Source organism: Ranitomeya imitator, chromosome 5, assembly GCF_032444005.1.
Source record: "Ranitomeya imitator isolate aRanImi1 chromosome 5, aRanImi1.pri, whole genome shotgun sequence".
Lineage (NCBI taxonomy): Eukaryota > Metazoa > Chordata > Amphibia > Anura > Dendrobatidae > Ranitomeya > Ranitomeya imitator.
The window spans coordinates 671,323,762-671,350,092 of record NC_091286.1 but is presented as its reverse complement, the minus strand read 5'-3'; the positions used below and the strand labels follow the sequence as shown (position 1 = coordinate 671,350,092).

Genomic DNA, 26,331 nt, shown 5'->3' with positions numbered 1-26,331 from the left:
GATTCTTGTGGTCAGTATAGATCTTGAAAGGGTGAAGAGCTCCCTCCAGCAAATTCCGCCACTCCTCCAGTGCCAACTTGATGGCCAATAGTTCTTTGTCGCCTATGGCGCAATTTCTCTCCAAGACAGAGAAGATTTTGGAGAAGAAACCACAAGTAGCCAGTTGCACAGAAGATGATCTCTGGGAAAGTACCACGTCAGGGCCAATGGCAGAAGCATCTACCTCAAGGATGAAAGAGGGTTGACCTCAGGATGATGAAGTACAGGAGTGGAACCAAAGGCTTGCTTAAGAGACCGACATGCTTCTTTCAGCTTCCGAAGTCCAGATGTGAGGATTGGGTAATTTGTGAGTCAAGGCAGAAATTGAGGAGACCAGAGTAGAGAAATGTGGAATAAACTGCCGGTAGTAATTTGCGAACCCGAGAAAGCGTTAAATTGCCTTTAACCCTTGAGGATGTGGCCAGTTAAGAACGACAGATGCTTTATCCAGATCCATTCATAAGCTTGAGTCTGAGATGACATAGCCGAGGAACGGTAATGAAGATTGCTCGAAGACACACTTCTCGAGTTTGGCAGAAAGATGATTCTGTCTAAGAAGAGATAGGACTTGGCGGACATCTCTCATGTGGGAAGCAAGATCCGAAGAAAACACAAGAATATCATCCAAATATACCACCATGCAGGAGTAGAGTAGATTCCAGAAGACATCATTCACGAACTCCTGGAACACCGGAGGAGCATTACACAGGCCGAAAGGCATTACTAGATACTCATAGTGGCCGTCTTGGGTGTTAAAGGTGGTTTTCCACTCGTCTCCAGAACGAATACGGATTAGGTTGTAAGCTCCGCGAAGATCCAATTTCATGAAAATTTGTGCTCCCCTAAGGCGATCGAACAACTCAGGAATAAGAGGTAGAGGATACTTGTTTTTGATCGTGAGATTGTTGTGGCCGCGGTAATCAATACATGGAGGAAAGGATCCATCCTTCTTCTTAACGAAGAAAAAAACAGCACCAGCAGGAGAGGAGGACTTGCGAATAAAGCCTTTAGCCATATTTTCCTGGACATATTCAGTCATGGCCTGGATCTCGGTTGGAGACAACGGATAGATATGACCCCGGGGTGGAGTGGAGCCTGGTACAAGATCGATTGGGCAGTCGTATGGTCGATGTGGAAGCAGGATCTCTGCTTCTTTTTTGTTGAAGACATCAAGAAAGACAAATATGAGGAAGGTAAGTTAGCAGGCACAGAAGTTGGACGAGGAGGCTTTCTTTGCTGAAAAAGAAGCAGGCAGTTACTCTGACAGAAGAGTCCCCAGCGCACGATTTCACCAGACCGCCAGTCAAGACAAGACTTATGAGTCTTCAACCAAGGAAGACAAAGCAAAATAGTATGGGACAAGGAGGGCAGCACATAGAAGACGACCTTCTCCCGGTGCAGGATTCCAATTTGGAGTTCCAACTCTTCAGTAACCAAGGTAATGGACTCCCGCAGAGATTGGCCATCGACTGACGCAATCTGACAAGGAGTCTCCAGGGATCTGACCGGAATCCGCAACCTTCTAACTGCCTCGAGTTCGATGAAATTCCCGGCTGCCCCGGAATCTATGTAAGCAAAATCAGAAAACCGCTTATTACCCAGATGCAAAAGAATTGAAAGAGTGTGGGGTTGAGAGGGTTCAGGGATACCAGGGAGGCCTCTCTTACCTGTCCTAGGTTGAGGCGTTTCCCGGCCTCAAAGGACAGGAACTCAAAAGATGAGCTGCACTGCCACAATAAAAAAAGAGACCTTCTTCTGGCACTATTCCGCCGGTTTGAGACGATCCACCTGCATAGGCTCTGGGACAGAAACAGCAGAAGTCGTCACAGGATGCGGATGGGAAGGACTCACAGTAGCCGAAGGAAGATGAGGAACTCTCTTCTCCCGAGTGGATTCTGGGGTACGCTCTTGGAAATGTAAGTCTATGCGGGTTGCCAGGGATATAAGATCTGTTGTGAATTCTGTGGCCAAGCTCCCTCCTGTGGTCGTGAGTGGTACTGCGGCTGGTTCTGTCTATAAGCTTCCTTTGGTGGATGAGAGTGGTACTGCGGCTTCTGAGTTTCCTTCCTCAGGTGATGAGGTTAAGTCGTTAGGTGCTGCTCTATTTAACTCCACCTGGTGCTTTGATCCTGGCCTCCAGTCAATGTTCTAGTATTGGTCTTGCTTCCTCCTGGATCGTTCCTGTGGCCTCTCTATCCTGCATAAGCTAAGTTTTGCTTGTGTTATTTTTGTTTGCTATATTTTCTGTCCAGCTTGCTATATTGGTTATTCTTGCTTGCTGGAAGCTCTGAGACGCAGAGGGAGCACCTCCGTACCGTTAGTCGGTGCGGAGGGTCTTTTTGCCCCTCTGCGTGGTTGTTTGTAGGTTTTTGTGTTGACCGCAAAGCTATCTTTCCTATCCTCGGTCTATTCAGTAAGTCGGGCCTCACTTTGCTAAATCTATTTCATCTCTGTGTTTGTATTTCATCTTTACTCACAGTCATTATATGTGGGGGGCTGCCTTTTCCTTTGGGGAATTTTCTCTGAGGCAAGGTAGGCTTATTTTTCTATCTTCAGGGCTAGTTAGATTCTCAGGCTGTGCCGAGTTGCATAGGGAGCGTTAGGCGCAATCCACGGCTACCTCTAGTGTGGTGTATTAGGATTAGGGATTGCGGTCAGCAGAGTTTCCACGTCTCAGAGCTCGTCCTATGTTTTTGGTAAATGTCAGGTCACCTTGTGTGCTCTGAACTTCAAGGTCCATTGTGGTTCTGAATTACCTGTTCATAACAAAGATCCTACAAGGAAGTCGGAGTATTCTGACCCGCCAATTCGTCCTTAATTCGAGAAGAGAACCCTCGCCAAAAGCCTCCCACCAATGCCTCATTATTCCATCCTAATTCAGACAAAAGTGTGCAAAACCGAATAGCATATTGACCACAGAAAGAGACCCCTGGTGGAGGTTAAATAGAGACTCGGTGGTAGAGGCGAGACGACACCGTTCGTCGAACACTTTACGAAAAGTATCTAAACAGATGTATAGTTGAGAGACAAGAGGGTCATATCGCTCCCAGAGGGGGTTTACTCAAGCTAAAGCCTTTCCCTCTAAGTGGGAAATTACAAAGGCCACCTTAGCTCAGTCAGTAGGGTACTGCAGAGAGAGCAAGTCAAAATGGAGTTGGCACTGGTTCAGAAACCCTCTACATAATTTAGGATCCCCACTGTAATGAGGTGGTTTAGCCAGGCGAGGTGGTGGGTGAGCGGCCGAGGACAGAGAGGAAAAAGGAGCAGGAGACTGGAGGGCACGAAGACGATCACCACGGATGCCATGATATTAAGGATGTGGGCTTGAGTGTCACGCTGCTGAGCAAGCTCCTGTTGGAGACCTGCCAGCTGCTGAAACCTCCCAGGGTCAGAGGTCTGTAAAGACGAAAGACGAGACTCCATGGATTTCAGGAAGGACATGATCATAGACTGGTTCTCCCGGAGGAACAGTAGTTCCTTTTGAGTAGGAGTCGGGGTACCAGCGGGGTCCATTGCCTGATAGTACTGTCACAGCTTTAGGAACTCCTAAAATGAACTCGCAGAACCACGACAGTGAACCTCCCATGGGTGAGATGGCCTGGTGGATCACGCCCAATACAGGGAGTGTTAGTGGCAGGCCCGAGGGAGACTATTGCCACAGAAGCTTATACCTGGGGACAGGAAGTAGGAGCGCAAAAGACGCAGAACTGGCTATGATAGAGAAACAGGGCAGACTGGCAATGAATGAGACTAAGATTAGGTAGAATATTGCAGACGCCCAGGACTGACTGGATATGGCGGACGCCCAAGATGGACTGGGTATGGCAGAAACACAGGACTGGCAGGGTATGGTGGAAACACATGACAGGCAGGGTGTTGCGGACACACAGGACTGGCAGGGTATGATGGACGCACAGGACAGAGCAGGGTATGGCGGAAACACAGGACAGGCAGGATATGATGGACGCACAGGACAGAGCAAGGTACGGTGGATGCCCAGGACAGAGCAAGGTACGAAGGGACCTGAGTCAAATGAGGACAAATGACCATCAGGCAAAGACACAGAGGAAGAGTTACCTTAAATAGACCGAGGAAGAACGGAGCGTCTGCACAGCAGAGGAAGGAAGTGCGCGTACGCAGAAGGAGTTGAAGAGAGAAATGCGCACGCACACCCGACGGGAGCCAGGGACCAGCGGCGAGACTGGAGGAGTAGAGACCGGAAGGCGCCCGCACATCGCAGGAGCGCGCCAGGTCGGGTAAGTATTCGGCGAACAGAAAGGTGAGTGGCAGGCGCGGCAGTGCAGGAGCGGCGGTGCAGAGCGGCAGCGTGACAACCACCTGAGGACCCTACCAATTGTATGATAGAGGGCTGCATGAAGGTCCTCCCAAATGTATGGTAGAAGTCCTTCCCAAACTAATGGCAGAGGGCCTCCTAAAGGCCCTTCCAAATGAATGGTAGAGAACCATCTGAAATCCCTCTCAAATTTATGGTAGAGGGATGCCTGTGGGCCCTCCCAAATTAATGGTAGTGGACCACCTGAGGACCATCCCAAATTTATGGGAGAGGGCCACCCAAAGGCCATCCAAATGTATAAGGGAAGGCCACCCGATGGCCCGACAAAAATTCTGGTTGAGTACCATGAGATGGCATTCCCAAATTTATGGGCCAGCTGACATTCAGTTAGGGTACCATTAGGTAATTTTAGGTTGCCAAACTCTGCAGTCAGACAGGGACAATTCAGAGTCAGGTTTAGGCAACTCTTAGCCTGTTTAGAGTCCTTTAGCTATATTTCCCCAACCTTTTCCATCCTTGTGTGCATAAGGATGCAGTAGTAAAAGAAGCATAGCGTTCTTATCCACAAGATGTGTCCACATGTCGGTCGTTAGAATGAAATTCACAGTAGCTGCATTGGTCATGGCATGGGTGTTGTTATGAGACACGTGCTGGTGTAAGGCGAGGGAAGTACACCGCCATGAGGTTGCAGAAACCCAAAGTGTCAACCAATCTGAAAGTCAAGATTTCCAGAGCAAGCAGTCTGTAAATGTGACCATTTAGCCTGTGGCTGGGTGAGTAGTTGAATATTTTCTTTGTGTTTTAATGTCTGTGGTAGGGATAGCTTAACGGTGCATTGGGACAAGCAAGTGAAAGTGATTAATGATGGTGCTTGCAAATGTGGAATGATAGTTGCAGTGCTGAACACATGCACGCCTGCCTACTGGACAGGGGACTGACAAGCACAAAGCATCCTGTGTACTTTCTTTCTCCATCTCTGTCTGGTCTGTATGCAAGCCTTCCTCTTTATCTATGAGCAGTGAGCGTTTGAGTAGATATATGCAAATTGTCTATTCAGAGAGGAAGAGGACTAGAACTCTAGTGCCACCTATAGGAAGTAGCAATCCTAAAAGTCAATATCAACTTTACAACGAGACTTGTCACATGATTTAGGATAAAAGCCAAGGTGGCACTGGAGTTCTAGTTTTCTTCCTCTCTGAAGAGACATTGTGCTTATTTATCAACAGAGCATTGCTGCTCAAATATCTCCTCACCTCTGCATAATTGATATGTTATTCTACGCAAGGAGAAATGTTACCCCTTGGATCCTGAGGAGGTATGTAAGCAGGATAATTACACCACTTATGACGACATCGTCGTTCATCATCTTGGTTGATTCGTCACAGATATCATACTTCCATAGCCACTCATAACTCGTTATGTGTGGAAGGCTGAGTGGAATACCAATGGGCATGTTGAAGCTGGTATTCAACAACTGCCCACTACTGCTTACAAAGCCTTGTCAAGTATATATGCAATGTTGAGCTTCAGCATGTGGGCCGGTCACAAACCAGTCAGGGAGCTTGTACTTACAAGCACAGCTGCAGCACTGACAGACAAGCAACAGCTCTAGGTGATTTGCAGAAATGGCCCAAGAGTTGGCCACCTTCTCCCTCTGGACCCCCCACTGCCTCTGATGGCCATCTAAAAATTGAGTGACGGCCGCATGATGACTTTGGATATGGTGGAGGAAGAGGAGGACAAAAAAAACATAAACAGTAAATCATTTTTGTGGTATGAAGAGATGCATGGGAATAGGAATGTACCAGCAAAAACAGGAACACTTAAACATTGACTAGGGAAATTGCAACATGTGGTTTCTCTAGGGAATAGTTGCCCGTCTTCTGTCTCCTGCCACCCCAATGCCTCTGTTGGCCCTATAAAAAGGAATAACCATAGGAAGGAAGACATCACAGCTACAGAGGCGACTGTCTGATAGCCCAGCTTGACTACCCGTCGCAACTTTTTGAGTGTTGGGGGGCATTATCTCCGGAAAAAAAAGTCCCACAGCGGCACTCAAACAGTTTGAGCAGAAATCTTAGAAGAGTCAATAGCCTGAGATCACATGGGGCGCATAGCCCTTAACTTTGTCACTGAGGATAATTTCATTGGTCAGATATTATTCCAGAGTGGTTCTTGTGGTGGGATGCAGGTCTGGACAGCTGGCGTCATCCTATTTGATAGCTAAGAATGAATATATGTCTGTATGCTTTATTAAAGATGGAGAGAATACTTAGTCTAAAGAGTGGAGGAGGTGAATTACTTTAAGTTTTTTATTTTGTCTTATATACGAGTCATTATACAGGAAAAACTCTTTCTTAACATTTTTTCCTGTAAAATCCATTTTATGTTCTGCTTTGTATGTTTCGATGTCAGTCCATAAAAGTGGAATAATCCAGTGACAACATTGTTCCCAGCAGCGACCTGGGATTCAGAAATGCGTCCAGGCGTCTTCTCCATGCTGTTCCCATTCCATTTGAGAACTGGCTCCATCCATTTCAGCAATTTTACTGCCCCCTAGACATCATGGGAGGGTCCGTCGGAAAAATGCTTGCGATTCACATTGGCTTCCATTATACTCTTTAATCAGGACAAGCACTCGAGCAGTATAAAATGTTCGATACGAGTAATGTGCGCCCAGGCATTTTAGTGCTCGCTCATCACAAGTTGCGGCTTCTCATATAGTGACAGTTAATTGTTACTGGTTATAACCATGGATACTTAAGCTTCTGTAATGCCCTGCACATAGCTCATCAGGAGAAAAAAAATATACTACATTTCTAATTAGAGGTTTTTGCTAATATTATTATTTTTATTACTACTACTTTAAGATCTTAGAGATGGAAATACCTCTTTTAGCACCTCTACTGCTCTCCTGTTGTGAATGATCAGCATTTTGTAGGATCAAAATAGCTAACAGACCCCTTTTAAATACCAGAATACCATACCTCTCGTTGCTTTGCAAGGAAGGCATCAATAAGGTTTCTCTGATTGTTCACATCCAGCTCTTTCTGTTTTCTTGTGAAGGTCTCCCTTACAAAGTTTTGCATCTCATTGTGGTATTTGGTCACTTTTCTATGATTCCCTGGCAGCCAGTGAACCAGTGAGGGATAACTGTTGTATAGCTGTGAATACAAAAAGTCACATTACTTCGTCAAATATATATATATATATATATATATATATATATATATATACATACATATAATTTCAAAAATTCACAGCACCTATTACGGTAGTTATTCAACTATCAAAGCTTAGATATCTGAGAAAAAACTTTTTTCACCCATGAAACTCAAACATCTCATGTACCAAACATTAAAGTTAAGAAATGGAAAAATAACGAATGGGAATTTTCTTTCCCTGGTCCTTCTTATTGACCAAATCAGTCCACTCATTATTTAAGCTGATTTAAAAAGTATGTGGGGTTTTCTTGCTGCGCAATATACTGTATTTTTATTTTTTTCAATAAACTAGTTTATTTATTATTTAAGAACAGCATGTAGTTACAACATTTCTAACTACAACCAAAGAGGTAGTTTCCATTATAGTGGTGAAGACCGTAGTGATACTGTCAAAGGGATTCAAAAATATCAAGAGAATATGTTAACTTCAATTCACGCATCAAAATATCCCTTTTTTAAGAAAAGTGTGACATATTAACAAATTGTTCATTAACTTCTTGCAATCAAGTTCAGCTTTGTCGATCATGACAAAGGAAAGAAAAGACTTTTTAGAAGGAAATGATAGCAAAATAGAAAAGTCAAGAAGAGATTCAAAGAGGAGGGGAAGAGATGAGCCAGGTTTATGAATCCACCCAGATTCAGGTATGCACTATTACAATATATGGTGTTTTCATCACTACAGAAGGCTTGAGGAGTACTTCAGGGAATCTCTGAATAAAATCCATCCTTGCCAAGTACGGAAAAAAGTTGTCTGAGCTTATTTTATTATGAGCAGAGAGTCTTTATATTCTACACAAAAAATTCATTTCAAGAGACCATTCTTGGATAGATGAAGTGGTTCTGGAACCCCAGTGTCTGGGAATGACTGTTCTAGTGGCGGATAAACAGTGTCTCAGCAATCCTCTTTTGATAGATTTAAAAGACCCTGGTATCATACACTGTGTGCAGAATTATTAGGCAAGTTGTATTTTAGAGGGTTATTTTTATTATTGATTAACAACGTTGTTCTCAAACAACCCAAAAGACCCATAAGTATCAAAGCTTAACATTTTTGAAGTTTGAGTGGGTTTTTTTTTTTAGATTTGGCTATCTTAGGAGGATATCTGTTTGTGCAGGTAACTATAACTGTGCAGAATTATGGGGCAACTTAATTAAAAAATATTCCCATCTCACTTGTTTATTTTCCCCAGGTAAACCAATATAACTGCACAAAATTTAGAAATAAACATTTCTAACATGCAAAAAGATCTCCCCCAAAAATTGGTGACCAATGTAGCCACCTTTCTTTATGATGACACTCAACAGCCTCCATCCATAGATTCTGTCAGTTGCTTGATCTGTTTACGATCAACATTGCGTGCAGCAGCCACCACAGCCTCCAGACACTGCTCCGAGAGGTGGACTGTTTTCCCTCCCTGTAGATCTCACATTTTATGAGGGACCACAGGTTCTCTATGGGGTTCAGATCAGGTGAACAAGGGGGCCATGTCATTATTTTTTTCTTCTTTGATACCTTTACTGGCCAGCCACGCTGTGGAGTAGTTGGAGGCATGTGACAGAGCATTGTCCTGCATGAAAATCATGTTTTTCTTGAACGATGCCGACTTCTTCCTGAACCACTGCTAGAAGAAGTTTTCTTCCATAAACTGGCAGTAGGTCTGGGAGTTGAGCTTCACTACATCCTCAACCCAAAAAGGTCCCACAATTTCATCTTTGATGATAACTGCCCATACCCGTACCGACCTCCACCTTGCTGGCGTCTGAGTCGGAGTGGAGCTTTCTGCCCTTCATTTCATCAGTCCATAAAACCTTTGAAAAGTCAGTCTTAAGATATTTCTTGGCCCTGTTGACGTTTTATCTTATGTTTCCTTTTCAAAGGTGGTCATTTTTCTGCCTTCCTTACCTTGGCCATGTCCCTGAGTATCGCACACCTTGTGCTTTTTGTTACTCCAGTAACGTTGCAGCTCTGAAATATGGCAAAACTGGTGGCAAATGGCATTTTGGCAGCTTCACGCTTGATTTTCCTCAATTCATGGGCAGTTATTTTGCGACTTTTTTGCCCAACACGTTTCTTGCGACCCTGTTGGCTATTTACCAAGAAACGCTTGATTGTTCAGTGATCACGATTCAAAAGTGTGGCAATTTCAAGAATGCTGCATCCCTCTGCAAGACATCTCTCAATTTTGGACTTTTTAGAGACCGTCAAATCTCTCTTCTGACCCATTTTGCCAAAGGAAAGGAAGTTGCCTAATAATTATGCCCACCTAATATAGGATTTTGATGTCATTAGACAACATCCCTCCTCATTACAGAGATGTACATCACCTGATTTACTTAATTGGTAGTTGGCTTTGAAGCCTGAACAGCCTGGAGTAGGACAACATGTATAAAAAGTATCATGTGATCAAAATGCAACTTGACTAATAATTCTGCACACAGTGTAGAAAAAAGTCCAATCTGGGGAGTTCTAGATCATAGTTCCCCTGCAGTCTGTTTGTGAACATCAAAGACTTTGCTCCAGAGACCACTTATTTGAGGGCACTCCCACCAGATATCAAGCATAGTGCCTTCAGCATTTTCACATCTCCAGCATTTATTGGAGACAGAGGGAAATATCTTATGAAGATCTGTTGGAAACCATACCATCTAGTTATGATTTTCTATCTATTTTCTTGAAATTTTCAAGCCAGTGGAAGTCTGTGCGTGCAAAAGAAAGTTTAGTTCCATTGCTCCTCTGAGAAGGTCATCCTAATCTCTCTCTAAAACTCTTTCTTTAACCATAGGAGCTCTATATTCGTCTGAGATGACAAAATATAATCTATTTGGGAGATCGTGTACTTGGGTGAAACTTTTCCAATCGGCAATAAATCAAACTGAGTAGGGTCAGACATGAGCACCGAGAACAGCTGAAGGGAATCAATGAATGAACGGAATTGGAAGTATGAAACCCAAGGAATAATTTGATCAGAGTAGAGAGCTTTAAGCTCGTTTAGCGATGGTATATTAACCCCTTCGCGCCATGCGCCGTACTAGTACTGCGCTGCCGGCACTGCATTTGTGCCAGCAGCAGTACTAGTACGGCGCACCGATCACCGCGGTCTCGCGCTGAGCGCCGCGGTGATCGGGTGCGGGTGTCAGCTGTATATGACAGCTGACACCCCGCAGCAATGCCCACGATCGGCGCTATCGCCGATCGCGGGCATTTAACCCCTCTAATGCCGCTGTCAGTAGTGACAGCGGCATAGAGGGGGATCGCGCAGGGACGGGGGCTCCCTGCGCTCTCCCACCGGAGCAACGCAATGAGATCGCGTTGCTCCGGTGACCCGGAAGGAGTCCCCAGATCCAAGATGGCCGCCGGACTCCTTCCGGGTCATGAAATGACCTGGCTAGCCGGCGCCTGCTGAGAGCAGGCGCTGGAAAGCCAGCTAAGCTGCCTGTCAGATCGTTGATCTGACAGTGTGCTATGCACAGTGTCAGATCAACGATCTGTTCTAATACTGAAATGTCCCACCCTGGGACAATGTTAGAAAGTTCAAAAAAAAAAAATAGAATGTGTAAAAAAAAAAAAAAAAATCCCCAAATTAAAAAAAAAACATTTCCCAATAAATCCATTTATGTAAAAAAAAAAAAAAACAATAAATGTACACATATTTGGTATTGCCGCGTCCGTAACGACCCGCTCTATAAAACTATCCCACTAGTTAACCCCTTCAGTGAACACCGCAAAAAAAAAAAAAAAAAAGCGGAATAACACGCGATCAAAACGACGGATATAAATAACCATGGTACCGCTGAAAACGTCATCTTGTCCCGCAAAAAAAAAGCCACTATACAGCATCATCAGCAGAAAAATAAAAAAGTTATAGCTCTCAGAATAATGCGATGCAAAAACAATTATTTTTTTATATAAAATAGTTTTTATTGTGTAAAAGCACCAAAACATAAAAAAAATTACATAAATGAGGTATCCCTGTAATCGTACTGACCTGAAGAATAAAACTGCTTTATCCACTTTACCACACGTGGAACGGTATAAACGCCCCCCCTAAAAGAAATTCAGGAATTGCTGGTTTTTGTTCATTCCGCCTCCCAAAAATCGGAATAAAAAGCGATCAAAAAATGTCATCTGCCCGAAAATGTTACCAATAAAAATGTCAACTCGTCCTGCAAAAAACAAGACCTCATATGACTCTGTGGACCAAAATATGGATAAATTATGGCTCTCAAAATGTGGTGATGCAAAAACTATTTTTTGCAATAAAAAGCGTCTTTTAGTGTGTGACGGCTGCCAATCATAAAAATCCGCCAAAAAAACGCTATAAAAGTAAATCAAACCCGCCTTCATCACCCCCTTAGTTAGGGAAAATTAATAAAATGTAAAAAAATGTATTTATTTCCATTTTCCCATTAGGGCTAGGGTTAGGGCTAGGGTTAGGGCTAGGGTTAGGGCTAGAGTTAGGGCTAGAGTTAGGGTTAGGGCTAGGGTTAGGGCTAGGGTTAGGGTTGGAGTTAGGGTTTCAGTTAGAATTGGGGGGTTTCCTCTGTTTAGGCACATCAGGGGCTCTCCAAACGCGACATGGCGTCCGATTTCAATTCCAGCCAATTCTGCTTTGAAAAAGTAAAACAGGGCTCCTTCCCTTCCGAGCTCTCCCGTGTGCCCAAACAGTGGTTCCCCCCAACATATGGGGTATCAGCGTTCTCAGCACAAGTTGGACAACAACTTTTGGGGTCCAATTTGTCCTGTTACCCTTGGGAAAATAAAAACATAGGGGATAAAATATCATTTTCGTGGAAAAAAAAATATTTTTTATTTTCACGGCTCTGCATTATAAACTGTAGTGAAACACTTGTTGGTTCAAAGCTCTCACAACACATCTAGATAAGTTCCTTGGGGGGTCTAGTTTCCAATATGGGGTCACTTGTGGGGGGTTTCTACTGTTTATGTACATCAGGGGCTCTGCAAATGCAACATGACACCTGCAGACCAATCCATCTAAGTCTGCATTTCAAATGGCGCTCCTTCCCTTCCGAGCTCTGCCGTGCACCCAAACAGTGGTTCCCCCCAACATATGGGGTATCAGCGTTCTCAGGACAAGTTGGACAACAAGTTTTGGGGTCCAATTTGTCCTGTTACCCTTGGGAAAATAAAAACATAGGGGATAAAATATCATTTTCGTGGAAAAAAAAATATTTTTTATTTTCACGGCTCTGCGTTATAAACTGTAGTGAAACACTTGTTGGTTCAAAGCTCTCACAACACATCTAGATAAGTTCCTTAGGGGGTCTAGTTTCCAATATGGGGTCACTTGTGGTGAGTTTCTACTGTTTAGGTACATCAGGGGCTCTGCAAATGCAACATGACACCTGCAGTCCATTCCATCTATGTCTGCATTTCAAACGGTGCTCCTTCCCTTCCGAGCTCTGCCATGCACTCAAACGGTGGTTCCCCCCCACATGTGGGGTATCAGCGTACTCAGGACAAATTGGACAATAACATTTGTGGTCCAATTTCTCCTGTACCCTTGGGAAAAAAAAATTGCGGGCTAAAACATCATTTTGTGGAAAGAAAAAATGATTTTTTTAATTTTCACAATTCTACATTCTAAACTTTAGTGAAACAATTGGGGGTTAAAAGTGCTCACCACACATCTAGATAAGTTCCTTAGGGTGTCTTCTTTCCAAAATGGGGTCACATGTGGGGGTTTTCCACTGTTAAGGCACGTCAGAAGCTCTCCAAATGCGACATGGCGTCCGATCTCAATTCCAGCCAATTTTGCATTGAAAAGTCAAATGGCACTCCTTCCCTTCCGAGCTCTGCCATGCGCTCAAACAGTGGTTTATCCCCATATATGAAGTATCGACGTACTCAGGACAAATTGCACAACAACTTTTGGGGTCCAATTTATCCTGTTACCCTTGGGAAAATAAAAAATTTGGGGCAAAAAGATCATTTTTTGTGAAAATTAATATAAATTTTTTTTTTACGGCTCTACATTATAAACTTCTGTGAAGCACTTGGAGGTTCAAAGTGCTCACCACACATCTAGATTAGTTCCTTAGGGGGTCTACTTTCCAAAATGGTGTCACTTGTGGGGGTTTCCACTGTTTAGGCACATCAGGGGCTCTCCAATCGTGACATGGGCTCCGATCTCAATTCCAGCAAATCTTGCATTGAAAAGTCAAATGGCGCTCCTTCCCTTCCGAGCTCTGCCATGTGCCCAAACAGTGGTTTACCCCCACATATGGGGTATCGGTGTACTCAGGACAAATTGTACAACGACTTTTGTGGTCCAATTTCTCCTGTTACCCTTGGTAAAATGAAACAAATTGGACCTGAAGTAAAAATTTTGTGAAAAAAAAGTTAAATGTTCAATTTTTTTAAACATTCAAAAAATTCCTGTGAAGCACCTGAAGGGTTAATAAACTTTTTGAATGTGGTTTTGAGTACCTTGAGGGGTACAGTTTTTAGAATGGTGTCAATTTTGGGCATTTTCTGTCATATAGACCCCTCAAAGTCACTTCAAGTGTGAGGTGGTCCGTAAAAAAATGGTTTTGCAAATTTTGTTGCAAAAATGAGAAATCGCTGGTCAACTTTTAACCCTTATAACGTCCTAACAAAAAAAAATTATGTTTCCAAGATTGTGCTGATGTAAAGCAGACATGTGGGAAATGTTGTTTATTAGCTATATTATGTGATATAACTCTCTAATTTAAGGGCATAAAAACTAAGAGTTTGAAAATTGCTAAATTTTCATAATTTCCGACAAATTTTTGTTTTTTTCACAAATAAATGCAAGTCATATCGAAGAAGTTTTACCACTATCATTAAGTACAATATGTCACGAGAAAACAATGTCAGAATCACCAGGATCCGTTGAAGCGTTTCAGAGTTATGACCTCATAAAGTGACAGTGGTCAGAATTGTAAAAATTGGCCCTGTCACTTAGGTGAAAACAGGCTTTGGGGTGAAGGGGTAAATTAAATTTGCAAGGAGCTGATGGAGTCTAGTTTTATAGTTGAAGACCAGGAATTTACTCTTTCCAACTCAAGGGGGAAATTCTGGATTGTCCATGATCAGTGTCATAGGTCCTAGAATCTTAGAAATCTTGTTTCTTTACCAATTGGTCCCAAACTCTGAGAAAATTAACTCTTGGGGGGAGTGGTCCCGTTGAAGAACAAAAGTGCTTAGAAATCCAGGGTAGAGAAGTTGTCTAGAATGACTCTAGTGTGACCCATTGCTTTTGATTCACACTGTGAAACCTGTCCACTATCCACCCCAGCACAGCTACAGCATGATAGAGTTGAAAATTCATGAGGCCGGCCCCCCTTGAGATTTAGATCTAGCCAACAATTTAACAGCCACTCTCGATCTTTTTTTAATCTAAAAATGAAATGGTTACTGATTATATTTAGTTACTTAAAAAAGGAGCAGGGGAGTGCAATTGGAATTGCTTGAAATACACAAAGCAGTTTCGGAAGAATGACCATCTTTAATACGTTAATTCTACTAAACCAATATAATTGTGCTTTGTCATAAGCTCAGCTTTGACTTGACTGAGTAAAGGCTCATGATTGAGATGAGAGAGCTGGGACAAATCTGAGGGCGATTTGACCCCAAGATATTTCATAGAACCATTACACCAGCTAAAAGGAAAGGACCCCTTTAACAATTGTGCCTCCTCCTGTTGGATGCTGGTGTTTATAATCTCTGACTTAGAAAGATTTACCTTAAAATTTCTCAAATTCTTTCAAAATAGAGGGCAGTGATGTTTTAGGATTATTGATGTATAATAGGAGGTTATCTGCGTATAGCGCCAATTTATGAGATTCGTTCCCGACTGGGATTCCTTGAATGTTGGAGTTTTTCCTGAGGGCAATTGCCAGATGTTCAATCACAATAACGTACAATAGTACAATAACAGGGAGAGTGGACACCCCTGTCTTGTTCCATTCAACACTCCAAAAGATTCTGAATAGGTTCCATTGCAATGGACCATGGCAGCGGAGTCTTGATATAAATCCATTATTTTGTTGAAAATTTTGGGACCTAAATTGATTTGTTTAAGAGCACTATGTAGAAATGGCCAAAGAACCCGGTCAAATGCTTTTTCAGCATCAACCAATAGAATGCATGCTGGGATCTTTTTCAATCCGTATAGGACATAAGCAGCACCGTTTTAATCATGTTGTCTCTTGCCTCCCTCTGGGGCACAAATCCTACTTGACCATTGTGCACAATATGAGGCATGAGGGGGCTAATTAAGGATATTGGCCTGTAACTTAAGCATAATGTTTGGTCTTTCCCATGTTTCAGTATCACCAAAAATGGGATTCCAGAGTTTGTCTGGGAAAAGTGTTTGAAGTGGAAACAGAATTAAATACTTTGGTTAAGACTGGTGTTATTTGCTTAGCAAATAATTTAGATTAGCTCATTGTTTGGAAGATAAAAGTTAGCTAGTGTGTAGATCTGATTTAAAAAATAGATCTTCAATAACCAAAAATGTCCATTGTTATCAGTTTAAAGCCCTAGTAGGGAGAAGGGGAAATTTTTGTTTACAGCAATGCTAACCCCTTTAGATTTAGCCATCAGATTCGAATTATGATACCAGGTTGTGTAGTACTGATTCTTCATTTCTGGGAAGTGATTACTAGGGTTGAGCGACTTTTAGTTTTTTAGGGTCGAGTCGGGTTTCGCGAAACCCGACTATCTCAAAGGTCTAGTCGAGTGGAACCGGCTGATTATCGCGAAAAGTCGGGGATCGACCGAAACACGAAACCCAATGCAAGTCAATGGGGAAGCATAGTCAGCAGTGAGTGGAGGCCAGGAAAACACCTGGATAAGTTGGAAACTTGGGCTGAAAGGTGGCAGATGAGGTTTAACAATGATAAATGTAAGGTTATACACATGGGAAGAAGGAATCAATATCACCATTACACACTGAATGGGAAACCACTGGGTAAATCTGACAGGGAGAAGGACTTGGGGATCCTAGTTAATGATAAACTTACCTGGAGCAGCCAGTGCCAGGCAGCAGCTGCCAAGGCAAACAGGATCATGGGGTGCATTAAAAGAGGTCTGGATACACATGATGAGAGCATTATACTGCCTCTGTACAAATCCCTAGTTAGACCGCACATGGAGTACTGTGTCCAGTTTTGGGCACCGGTGCTCAGGAAGGATATAATGGAACTAGAGAGAGTACAAAGGAGGGCAACAAAATTAATAAAGGGGATGGGGGAACTACAATACCCAAATAGATTAGCGAAATTAGGATTATTTAGTCTAGAAAAAAGACGACTGAGGGGCGATCTAATAACCATGTATAAGTATATAAGGGGACAATACAAATATCTCGCTGAGGATCTGTTTATACCAAGGAAGGTGACGGGCACAAGGGGGCATTCTTTGCGTCTGGAGGAGAGAAGGTTTTTCCACCAACATAGAAGAGGATTCTTTACTGTTAGGGCAGTGAGAATCTGGAATTGCTTGCCTGAGGAGGTGGTGATGGCGAACTCAGTCGAGGGGTTCAAGAGAGGCCTGGATGTCTTCCTGGAGCAGAACAATATTGTATCATACAATTATTAGGTTCTGTAGAAGGACGTAGATCTGGGGATTTATTATGATGGAATATAGGCTGAACTGGATGGACAAATGTCTTTTTTCGGCCTTACTAACTATGTTACTATGTTACTATGTTACCTACAGTGCCCATTTTAATGGCAAAACATCCATTCTTGTTACTGAAGCTTGTCAATCTTAATTTACCTTATAATAATAGTTAGGCATTGGAAATTGGGGGTCATTTGGCTAAGGTTGTGGGGGGTAGGGCTGGTTCAAGTATTTAATGGGCCCAGGTAATCTGGACCACCTCAGGGCAGTGGAGCAGGGAGAGGTAAGTATTTAAACTTTGCAAGTGCTGTGATCCTGAGCAAGCAGGGGGGGCCCACTCATTGGCATTGGCACTGGCACAGGGCCCCTCAAAGTACGGCGGTGTGTTTGCAAGGCGGGGGCGCCTCCCACCGGCAGCGACACTTTTTGTGTACTATGAGGGGCCCTGTGCCAGTGACGTCACCAACGAGTATATCCCCCCCACCTGATGAAGGAACCTGCACTTTCATCTGCACCTTCCTCTTTGTCCCCGTGTAAGGTGGTATGGTATGCGGGAAGGGGAACCTGACTTTCAGCAGGGTCACATTCTTGCTGTGTAGCGTGCATGGGGAATGTAGCATTCTGGGTCAATGTACCAGCAGACTCATCTATCACTGGCTGGGCAATGGGCAGGATGAGGAGGAAACAAAGATATAGGCACAAAGAATAAAGTGGGCTAAATGCAGTTCAAAATTGGTAACAGGACTAACCAGGGGGCATTGCATTGTTCAGTGGAGTACAACTGTAATGAGAGGCTGACACAGTGAGTAGGCCCAAATCAGTAAGTAGGCTAAATGCAGTTCCAAATTGGTAACAGAAGTAAACAGGCGGCACTGGTTTGTTCATTGTAGGAGAACATCAAGGAGCAGCAGACACCGTTGGTAGGGCCAACAAAACAAGTAGGCCAAATGCAGTGTTATATTAAAAACTATTTAACGAGAGCCTGAAGATAGAAGCTAGGGAAAGGCAACCTGGAGAACACCTTGAAGCGGAAAACACCGTTTGTAGAACCCAGACCCAACTTGTAGGCCTAATGCAGTGTTGTTTCAACAACTAATTAACAAGAGCCTGAAGATTGAAGCTCAGGAAAGGCAACCAGGAGAACATCTTGGAGCGGCAGACACTGGTAGTAGGCCCCAACCCAACTAGCAGCCCCACTGCAGTTGTTCCATTAAAAAACTATTTAAAAAGAGCCTGAAGATTGAAGCTCAGGAAAGGCAACCTGGAGAACACCTTGGAGCGGCATACACTGGTAGTAGGCCCCAACCCAACTAGTAGCCCCACTGCAGTTGTTCCGTTAAAAAACTATTTAACAAGAGCCTGAAGATTGAAGCTCAGGAATGGCAACCTGGAGAACACCTTGGAGCGGCAGACACTGGTAGTAGGCCCCAACCCAAATAGTAGCCCCACTGCAGTTGTTCCATTAAAAAACTATTTAACAAGAGCATGAAGATTGAAGCTCAGGCAAGGCAACCTGGAGAACACCTTGGAGCGGCATACACTGGTAGTAGGCCCCAACCCAACTAGTAGCCCCACTGCAATTGTTCCATTAAAAAACTATTTAACAAGAGCCTGAAGATGGAAGCACAGGAAAGGCAACCTGGAGAACACCTTGGAGCGGCAGACACTGGTAGTAGGCCCCAACCCAACCAGTAGCCCTACTGCAGTTGTTCCATTAAAAAACTATTTAACAAGAGCCTGAAGATTGAAGCTCAGGAAAGGCAACCTGGAGAACACCTTGGAGCTACATACACTGGTAGTAGGCCCCATCCCAACTAGTAGCCCCACTGCAGTTGTTCCATTAAAAAACGATTTAACAAGAGCCTGAAGATTGAAGCTCAGGAAAGGCAACCTGGAGAACACCTTGGAGCGGCAGACACTGGTCGTAGGCCCCAACCCAACTAGTAACCCCACTGCAGTTGTTCCATTAAAAAACTATTTAACAAGAGCCTGAAGATTGAAGCTCAGGTAAGGCAACCTGGAGAACACCTTGGAGTGGCATACACTGGTAGTAGGCCCCCACTAAACTAGTAGCCCCACTGCAGTTGTTCCATTAAAAAACTATTTAACAAGAGCCTGAGGATTGAAGCTCAGGAAAGGCAACCTGGAGAACACCTTGGAGCGGCAGACACTGGTAGTAGGCCCCCACCAAACTAGTAGCCCCACTGCAGTTGTTCCATTAAAAAACTATTTAACAAGAGCCTGAAGATTGAAGCTCAGGAAAGGCAACCTGGAGAACGCCTTGGACCGGCAGACACTGGTAGTAGGCCCCAACCCAACTTGTAGCCCCACTGCAGTTGTTCCATTAAAAAACTACTTAACAAGAGCCTGAAGATGGAAGCTCAGGAAAGGCAACCTGGAGAACACCTTGGAGCGGCAGACACTGGTAGTAGGCCCCAACCCAACCAGTAGCCCCACTGTAGTTGTTCCATTAAAAAAACTATTTAACAAGAGCCTGAAGATTGAAGCTCAGGAAAGGCAACCTGGAGAACACCTTGGAGCGGCATACACTGGAAGTAGGCCCCAACACAACTAGTAGCCCCACTGCAGTTGTTCCATTAAAAAACTTTTTAACAAGAGCTTGAAGATTGAAGCTCAGGAAAGGCAACCTGGAGAACACCTTGGAGCTACATACACTGGTAGTAGGCCCCAACCCAACTAGTAGCCCCACTGCAGTTGTTCCATTAGAAAACTATTTAACAAGAGCTTGAAGATTGAAGCTGAGGAAAGGCAACCTGGAGAACACCTTGGAGCGGCAGACACTGGTCGTAGGCCCCAACCCAACTAGTAACCCCACTGCAGTTGTTCCATTAAAAAACTATTTAACAAGAGCCTGAAGATTGAAGCTGAGGAAAGGCAACCTGGAGAACACCTTGGAGCGGCAGACACTGGTAGTAGGCCCCAACCCAACCAGTAGCCCTACTGCAGTTGTTCCATTAAAAAACTATTTAACAAGAGCCTGAAGATTGAAGCTCAGGAAAGGCAACCTGGAAAACAACTTGGAGCTACATAAACTGGTAGTAGGCCCCATCCCAACTAGTAGCCCTACTGCAGTTGTTCCATTAAAAAACGATTTAACAAGAGCCTGAAGATTGAAGCTCAGGAAAGGCAACCTGGAGAACACCTTGGAGCGGCAGACACTGGTCGTAGGCCCCAACCCAACTAGTAACCCCACTGCAGTTGTTCCATTAAAAAACTATTTAACAAGAGTCTGAAGATTGAAGCTCAGGAAAGGCAACCTGGAGAACACCTTGGAGTGGCATACACTGGTAGTAGGCCCCCACCAAACTAGTAGCCCCACTGCAGTTGTTCCATTAAAAAACTATTTAACAAGAGCCTGAAGATTGAAGCTCAGGAAAGGCAACCTGGAGAACACCTTGGACCGGCAGACACTGGTAGTAGGCCCCAACCCAACTAGTAGCCCCACTGCAGTTGTTCCATTAAAAAACTACTTAACAAGAGCCTGAAGATGGAAGCTCAGGAATGGCAACCTGGAGAACACCTTGGAGCGGCAGACACTGGTCGTAGGCCCCAACCCAACCAGTAGCCCCACTGCAGTTGTTCCATTAAAAAAACTATTTAACAAGAGCCTGAAGATTGAAGCTCAGGAAAGGCAACCTGGAGAATACCTTGGAGCGGCAGACACTGGAAGTAGGCCCCAACACAACTAGTAGCCCCACTGCAGTTGTTCCATTAAAAAACTTTTTAACAAGAGCTTGAAAATTGAAGCTCAGGAAAGGCAACCTGGAGAACACCTTGGAGCTACATACACTGGTAGTAGGCCCCAACCCAACTGGTAGTCCCACTGCAGTTGTTCCATTAGAAAACTATTTAACAAGAGCTTGAAGATTGAAGCGAGGAAAGGCAACCTGGAGAACACCTTGGAGCGGCAGACACTGGTCGTAGGCCCCAACCCAACTAGTAACCCCACTGCAGTTGTTCCATTAAAAAACTATTTAACAAGAGCCTGAAGATTGAATCTCAGGAAAGGCAACCTGGAGAACACCATGGAGTGGCAGACACTGGTAGTAGGCCCCCACCAAACTAGTAGCCCCACTGCAGTTGTTCCATTAAAAAACTATTTAACAAGAGCCTGAAGATTGAAGCTGAGGATAGGCAACCTGGAGAACACCTTGGAGCGGCTGACACTGGTAGTAGGCCCCAACCCAACTAGTAGCCCCACTGCAGTTATTCCATTAAAAAACTATTTAACCAGAGCCTGAAGATTGAAGCTCAGGAAAGGCAACCTGGAGAACACCTTGGAGCGGCATACACTGGTAGTAGGCCCCAACCCAACTAGTAGCCCCACTGCAGTTGTTCCATTAAAAAACTATTTAACAAGAGCCTGAAGAATGAAGCTCAGGAAAGGCAACCTGGAGAACACCTTGGAGCGGCATACACTGGTAGTAGGCCCCAACCCAACTAGTAGCCCCACTGCAGTTGTTCCATTAAAAAACTATTTACCAAGAGCCTGAAGATTGAAGCTCAGGAAAGGAAACCTGGAGAACACCTTGGAGCGGCATACACTGGTAGTAGGCCCCAACCCAACTAGTAGCCCCACTGCAGTTGTTCCATTAAAAAACTATTTAACAAGAGCCTGAAGATTGAAGCTCAGGAAAGGCAACCTGGAGAACACCTTGGAGCGGCAGACACTGGTAGTAGGCCCCAACCCAACTAGTAGCCCCACTGCAGTTGTTCCATTAAAATACTATTTAACAAGAGCCTGAAGATTGAAGCTCAGGAAAGGCAACCTGGAGAACACATTGGAGCGGCAGACACTGGTAGTAGGCCCCTACCCAACTCGTAGCCCCACTGCAGTTGTTCCATTAAAAAACTTTTTAACTGCCTGCCCATGTATGTGTATCTTCCCACAAATACATAAGGCTACGTTCACACTAGCGTTGCGCCGCCCTGCGTCGGCGACGCAACGCGCGACGCACGAAAAAACGCGCACAAACGCACGCAAAAACGCGCGCGTTTTGCGACGCGTGCGCCGTTTTTTGACGAGAATCGGACACACAGAAAATGCAACTTGTTGCATTTTCTTGCGTCCGACGCTAGCGTCGTAAACGACCCAAGTGTCAAAAAACGCCACCCAAAAAACGCACGTGTCCCCTATGTTAAACATAGGGGCGCGTCGCCGCTGCGTCGCCGCTGCGTCGCCGGCGCAACAGCGATGCACATTGGCGGAACGCCAATGTGAACGTAGCCTAAAAGCTTTCCCTGGCTGCTTTGGCCTGGCTACGAAACCTGCACATTTATTGCAGGTGGTGCGGTAAACGGTGGGCTTACAGTGAGGGAAGGGATGTAGTGTTGCTGACTAGCTTTTTTGGCCGAGGGTGCTACAACCTTAAGGGACGTTTGGTAGTTAGTCTAGGCTTGCAAATGCATGGTGGTTAAATGTCTACGCATGCAACTTGTATTTAGACTTTTAAGATTCTGACCTCTGCTTAAGGTAGTTGAACATTTTTGACAGATGACTTTGCGCTGATCATTTGGATGTTGTTTAAAAAAATGCCAGACTGAAATCTTTCTACTATCGGATACCTTTTCAGGCATTGCAGACTGAGCTTCTTTAAACGGATGGCCACGCTGTCCTACAACTGGTTTTTCCACGCGTTTTTGGCCAGATACGGGCCCGGCAGATGGAACCTGTTGCGATGTTGATGCCTGCTGTGGCTCCTCATCCTCCGCTTCAGAGCTACTGCCGCCTGCACCCTGTTCCCCCAATGGCTGCCAATCGGGGTCAACAACTGGGTCATCTATGACCTCCTCTTCTATCTCGTGTGCAACTTCGTCTGTGTCACCGTGTAAGCCGGTGGTATAGCGTTCGTGATGGGGCACCATAGTCTCATCAGGGTCTGATTCTGGATCAGTACACTGCGAGGGCAATGTTCTGGTCTGAGTCAAAGGAACAGCATAGTAATCTGGCTGTGGCTGTGCATCTGTGCACTCCATGTCTGATTCAACTTGTAATGTTCATGGCCTGTTAACTGTTTCACTTTCTAACCCAGGAACGGTATGTGTAAAGAGCTCCATGGAGTAACCCGTTGTGTCGCCTGACGCATCCTTCTCTGTTGTTCTTGGTGAAGAAGACAAGGAAGCGACTTGTCCCTGACCGTGAACATCCACTAACGACGCGCTGCTTTTACATTTAGCAGTTTCAGAAGAGGAGGCGAAAGAGCTAGAGGCTGAGTGAGCAAGGAAAGCCAAAACTTGTTCTTGCTGCTCCGGCTTTAAAAGTGGTTTTCCTAATCCCAGAAAAGGGAGCGTTCGAGGCCTTGTGTAGCCAGACGACGAACCTGGCTCAACAACTCGAGACTTAGGTGCTATATTGCTTTTCCCACGACCACCTGATGCTCCACCACCACTACCATAATTACCAGCTGGCAATGACCGCCCACGGCCACGACCTCTTCCACCAGACTTCCTCATTGTTTGAAAAACGTAACCAAACTAACGGTATTTTTTACTGTAAAACCTGTTACAAGGTGAACTCAAACTTCTGTTGGATTTATATATCCCTTTATAGCTGGGTGAGACTGCAGGGAAAATCAGGCCCAGTGTATAACAGTACACAGCTTCAGTGGCAGACAGATATGCCACTAACAGGACTGACGCTGATGCAGACACTAACAATTAAAATCTCCCCCTTTTTATTTTTTGTGGGAGAATATTGAAGAAATGTGGCCCACTCTTATACAGTATATGTTCTGTGGCACAAAATTAGAGACAGATGCCACACACAGCACTGGCACTGAGGAAGAATTGCCAATCTTAATCTCCCACTATTTGTTTTTTTTCCAGGGAGAATTTAAAAGAAATCTGGCCCAGTGTTACACACTAGGTTTAATGTGGCACAACATTTGAGACAGGTGGCACACACAGGACTGGCACCGAAGCAGAAATTCCAATCTTAATCTCCCACTATTTGTTTTTTTTTTTCAGGGAGAATTTAAAAGAAATCTGGCCCAATGTTATACACTAGGTTTAATGTGGCACAAAATTAGAGACAGGTGGCACACACAGGAATGGCAACGAAGCAGTAATGCCAATCTTAATATCCCACTATTTTTTTTTTCCAGGGAGAATTTGAAAAAAATCTGGCCCAGTGTTACACACTAGGTTTAATGTGGCACAAAATTAGAGACAGGTGGCACACATAGGACTGGCACCGAAGCAGAAATGCCAATCTTAATCCCCCACTATTTTTTTTTCCGGGAGAATTTAAAAGAAATCTGGCCCAGTGTTACACACTAGGTTTAATGTGGCACAAAATTAGAGACAGGTGGCACACTGTTGTGAATTCTGCTCTTGGGTTCCCTCCAGTGGTTGTTGGTGGGAATGCAGTTGTCTCTGACTCGCAGTCCTGGCCAGGTGTATCGGATAATTGCAATTCTGACTGGGATATTTAGGTGTGCAGGATCCTTTAGCCCTTGCCAGTGGTCAATGTTCTTTTGCCAGTAATGGTTCTCTGCCTGGCCTCTCCTGCCTGCTGCCATTTCAGCTAAGGATAAGTGTCTGATTCTTTTTCTTAGGCTCACAGGCTGTGTGTCTATTTTTTCGTGCGGTTCTTAGTTTCTATTTTGTTCCAGCTTCGACTGTCCTGTTGTTTTTTCAGTCTGGTTGGATTCGCTACTATTGTGAATTCTGCTCTTGGGTTCCCTCCAGACATATTTTCAGTTGTTTCACACTTTTTTGTTAAGTATATAATTCCACATGTGTTAATTCATAGTTTTGATGCCTTCAGTGTGAATTTACAATTTTTATAGTCATGAAAATACAGAAAAATCTTTAAATGAGAAGGTGTGCCAGACTTTTGGTCTGTACTGAACATCTCTCGGGATTTCTGTGTCATTGTTGCGGGGTCTAAAAGCTTCATGTGCTCTGTAACTAAGCATTTCTTCGGTAGGTGGCCTTTCCAGGAGCATATTAAAGATGCCACAAAGGGTGGGAATAAGATCGGCTATGCCAATTGCTTCAGGTAAACACCGTATGCGAATATTATTGCAGCAGTTGTATGCGGATGTGTTCGCATGAGTCGTTTTGATGTGCCCACTCAGCATGAGAAAATCCAACATGTTGTGTTTGGCGGGCATGTCATCCGCATACAACGCATGTCCCTGCGTACACAATGTTAAAGATAGGTACGCACGACGCATGCAGAAGTAGGCAGAGTTACATTTGAAATCTGCATTAAACTTTATTTTACTTTTGGGAGAAAGTAGGGGTGAGGAGTGTTAAGTAAGAAATTATTTTTCTCTTTCTTCCCTTTTCTATATAATTTTTTTTTTCATTTTGACATTATATTTTTTTACTAAAATTTTTAACTAAAACATAGCATTTTATTAATTAAAATTTGCCTGTTTCGTTAACATTAACAAAATTTGATTAATTTAAAATCTCAAGAATTAAAAAGCCTCTGATTGTCTTGATAATAAATGTGCAACATTCAGAGTTCTCCTAGGAATTTATTAAAAACTTTTCAAGCGCTTAAAGGCAAACACAGTCTTAGACTGGATTCACACGTGTGACCAGTCACGTGTCTCCTGAACTAAACCATTATGTGCTAATCCAAACGCAGGATAATATGCATGAAATGTCTTTTTTCGGCAGATTCCACTCAAAAACCCACCTGAAAATAAGTGCCCTATAAAATAACCATAGTGCACAGTATTGTCGAAATGGCATCGCTGTGCACATGTTACGTCTTACACCACTTCTTCTTTATTTGCTTCAATATAAGAAAACGCTGCAGTGGATGCAAATAGCAGCATGTTAATTTTTTACAGTGTAAAGAGATGGACATATTGCCCTGTTCCCCTTGAAGACATCAGTGCTGTGTACATTGAAAAGTGTAATGTGTATACTGTCATGTCCTATTGTGAGGGTGAGGTGTAATGTGAATTGTGCTCTGAAGCATTGTAGTGTTGTCCATTGCACTGTTAGTAAGCTGAGTTCTGCCCAGCAAGAGAGAGTAAGAAGGGTAAGGTAGAGCTAAATGTTGGGACTAGCCCATAGTGGGAGGGGCTAATGCAGGGGACAGATACAGTTTCCTCTTAAAAATGAAGTTAAGGCACAGCGAGTGACAGAAACGGATCTAAGATCCAGTGAATGCCGAAGCT

General features: G+C 44.1%; 1 protein-coding gene across 1 annotated transcript in view; it reads right to left on the bottom strand.

Moving 5' to 3' along the window:
• The window catches only part of LOC138638749 (cytochrome P450 2C25-like), a 419,304-nt gene that overhangs the window by 115,797 nt on the left and 277,176 nt on the right, over positions 1–26,331 (bottom strand). Inside the window, exon 6 of the mRNA XM_069728305.1 lies at positions 7,321–7,497. Coding sequence (XP_069584406.1) covers positions 7,321–7,497 — 177 coding nt within the window. The remainder of the gene's footprint in view (positions 1–7,320; positions 7,498–26,331) is intronic.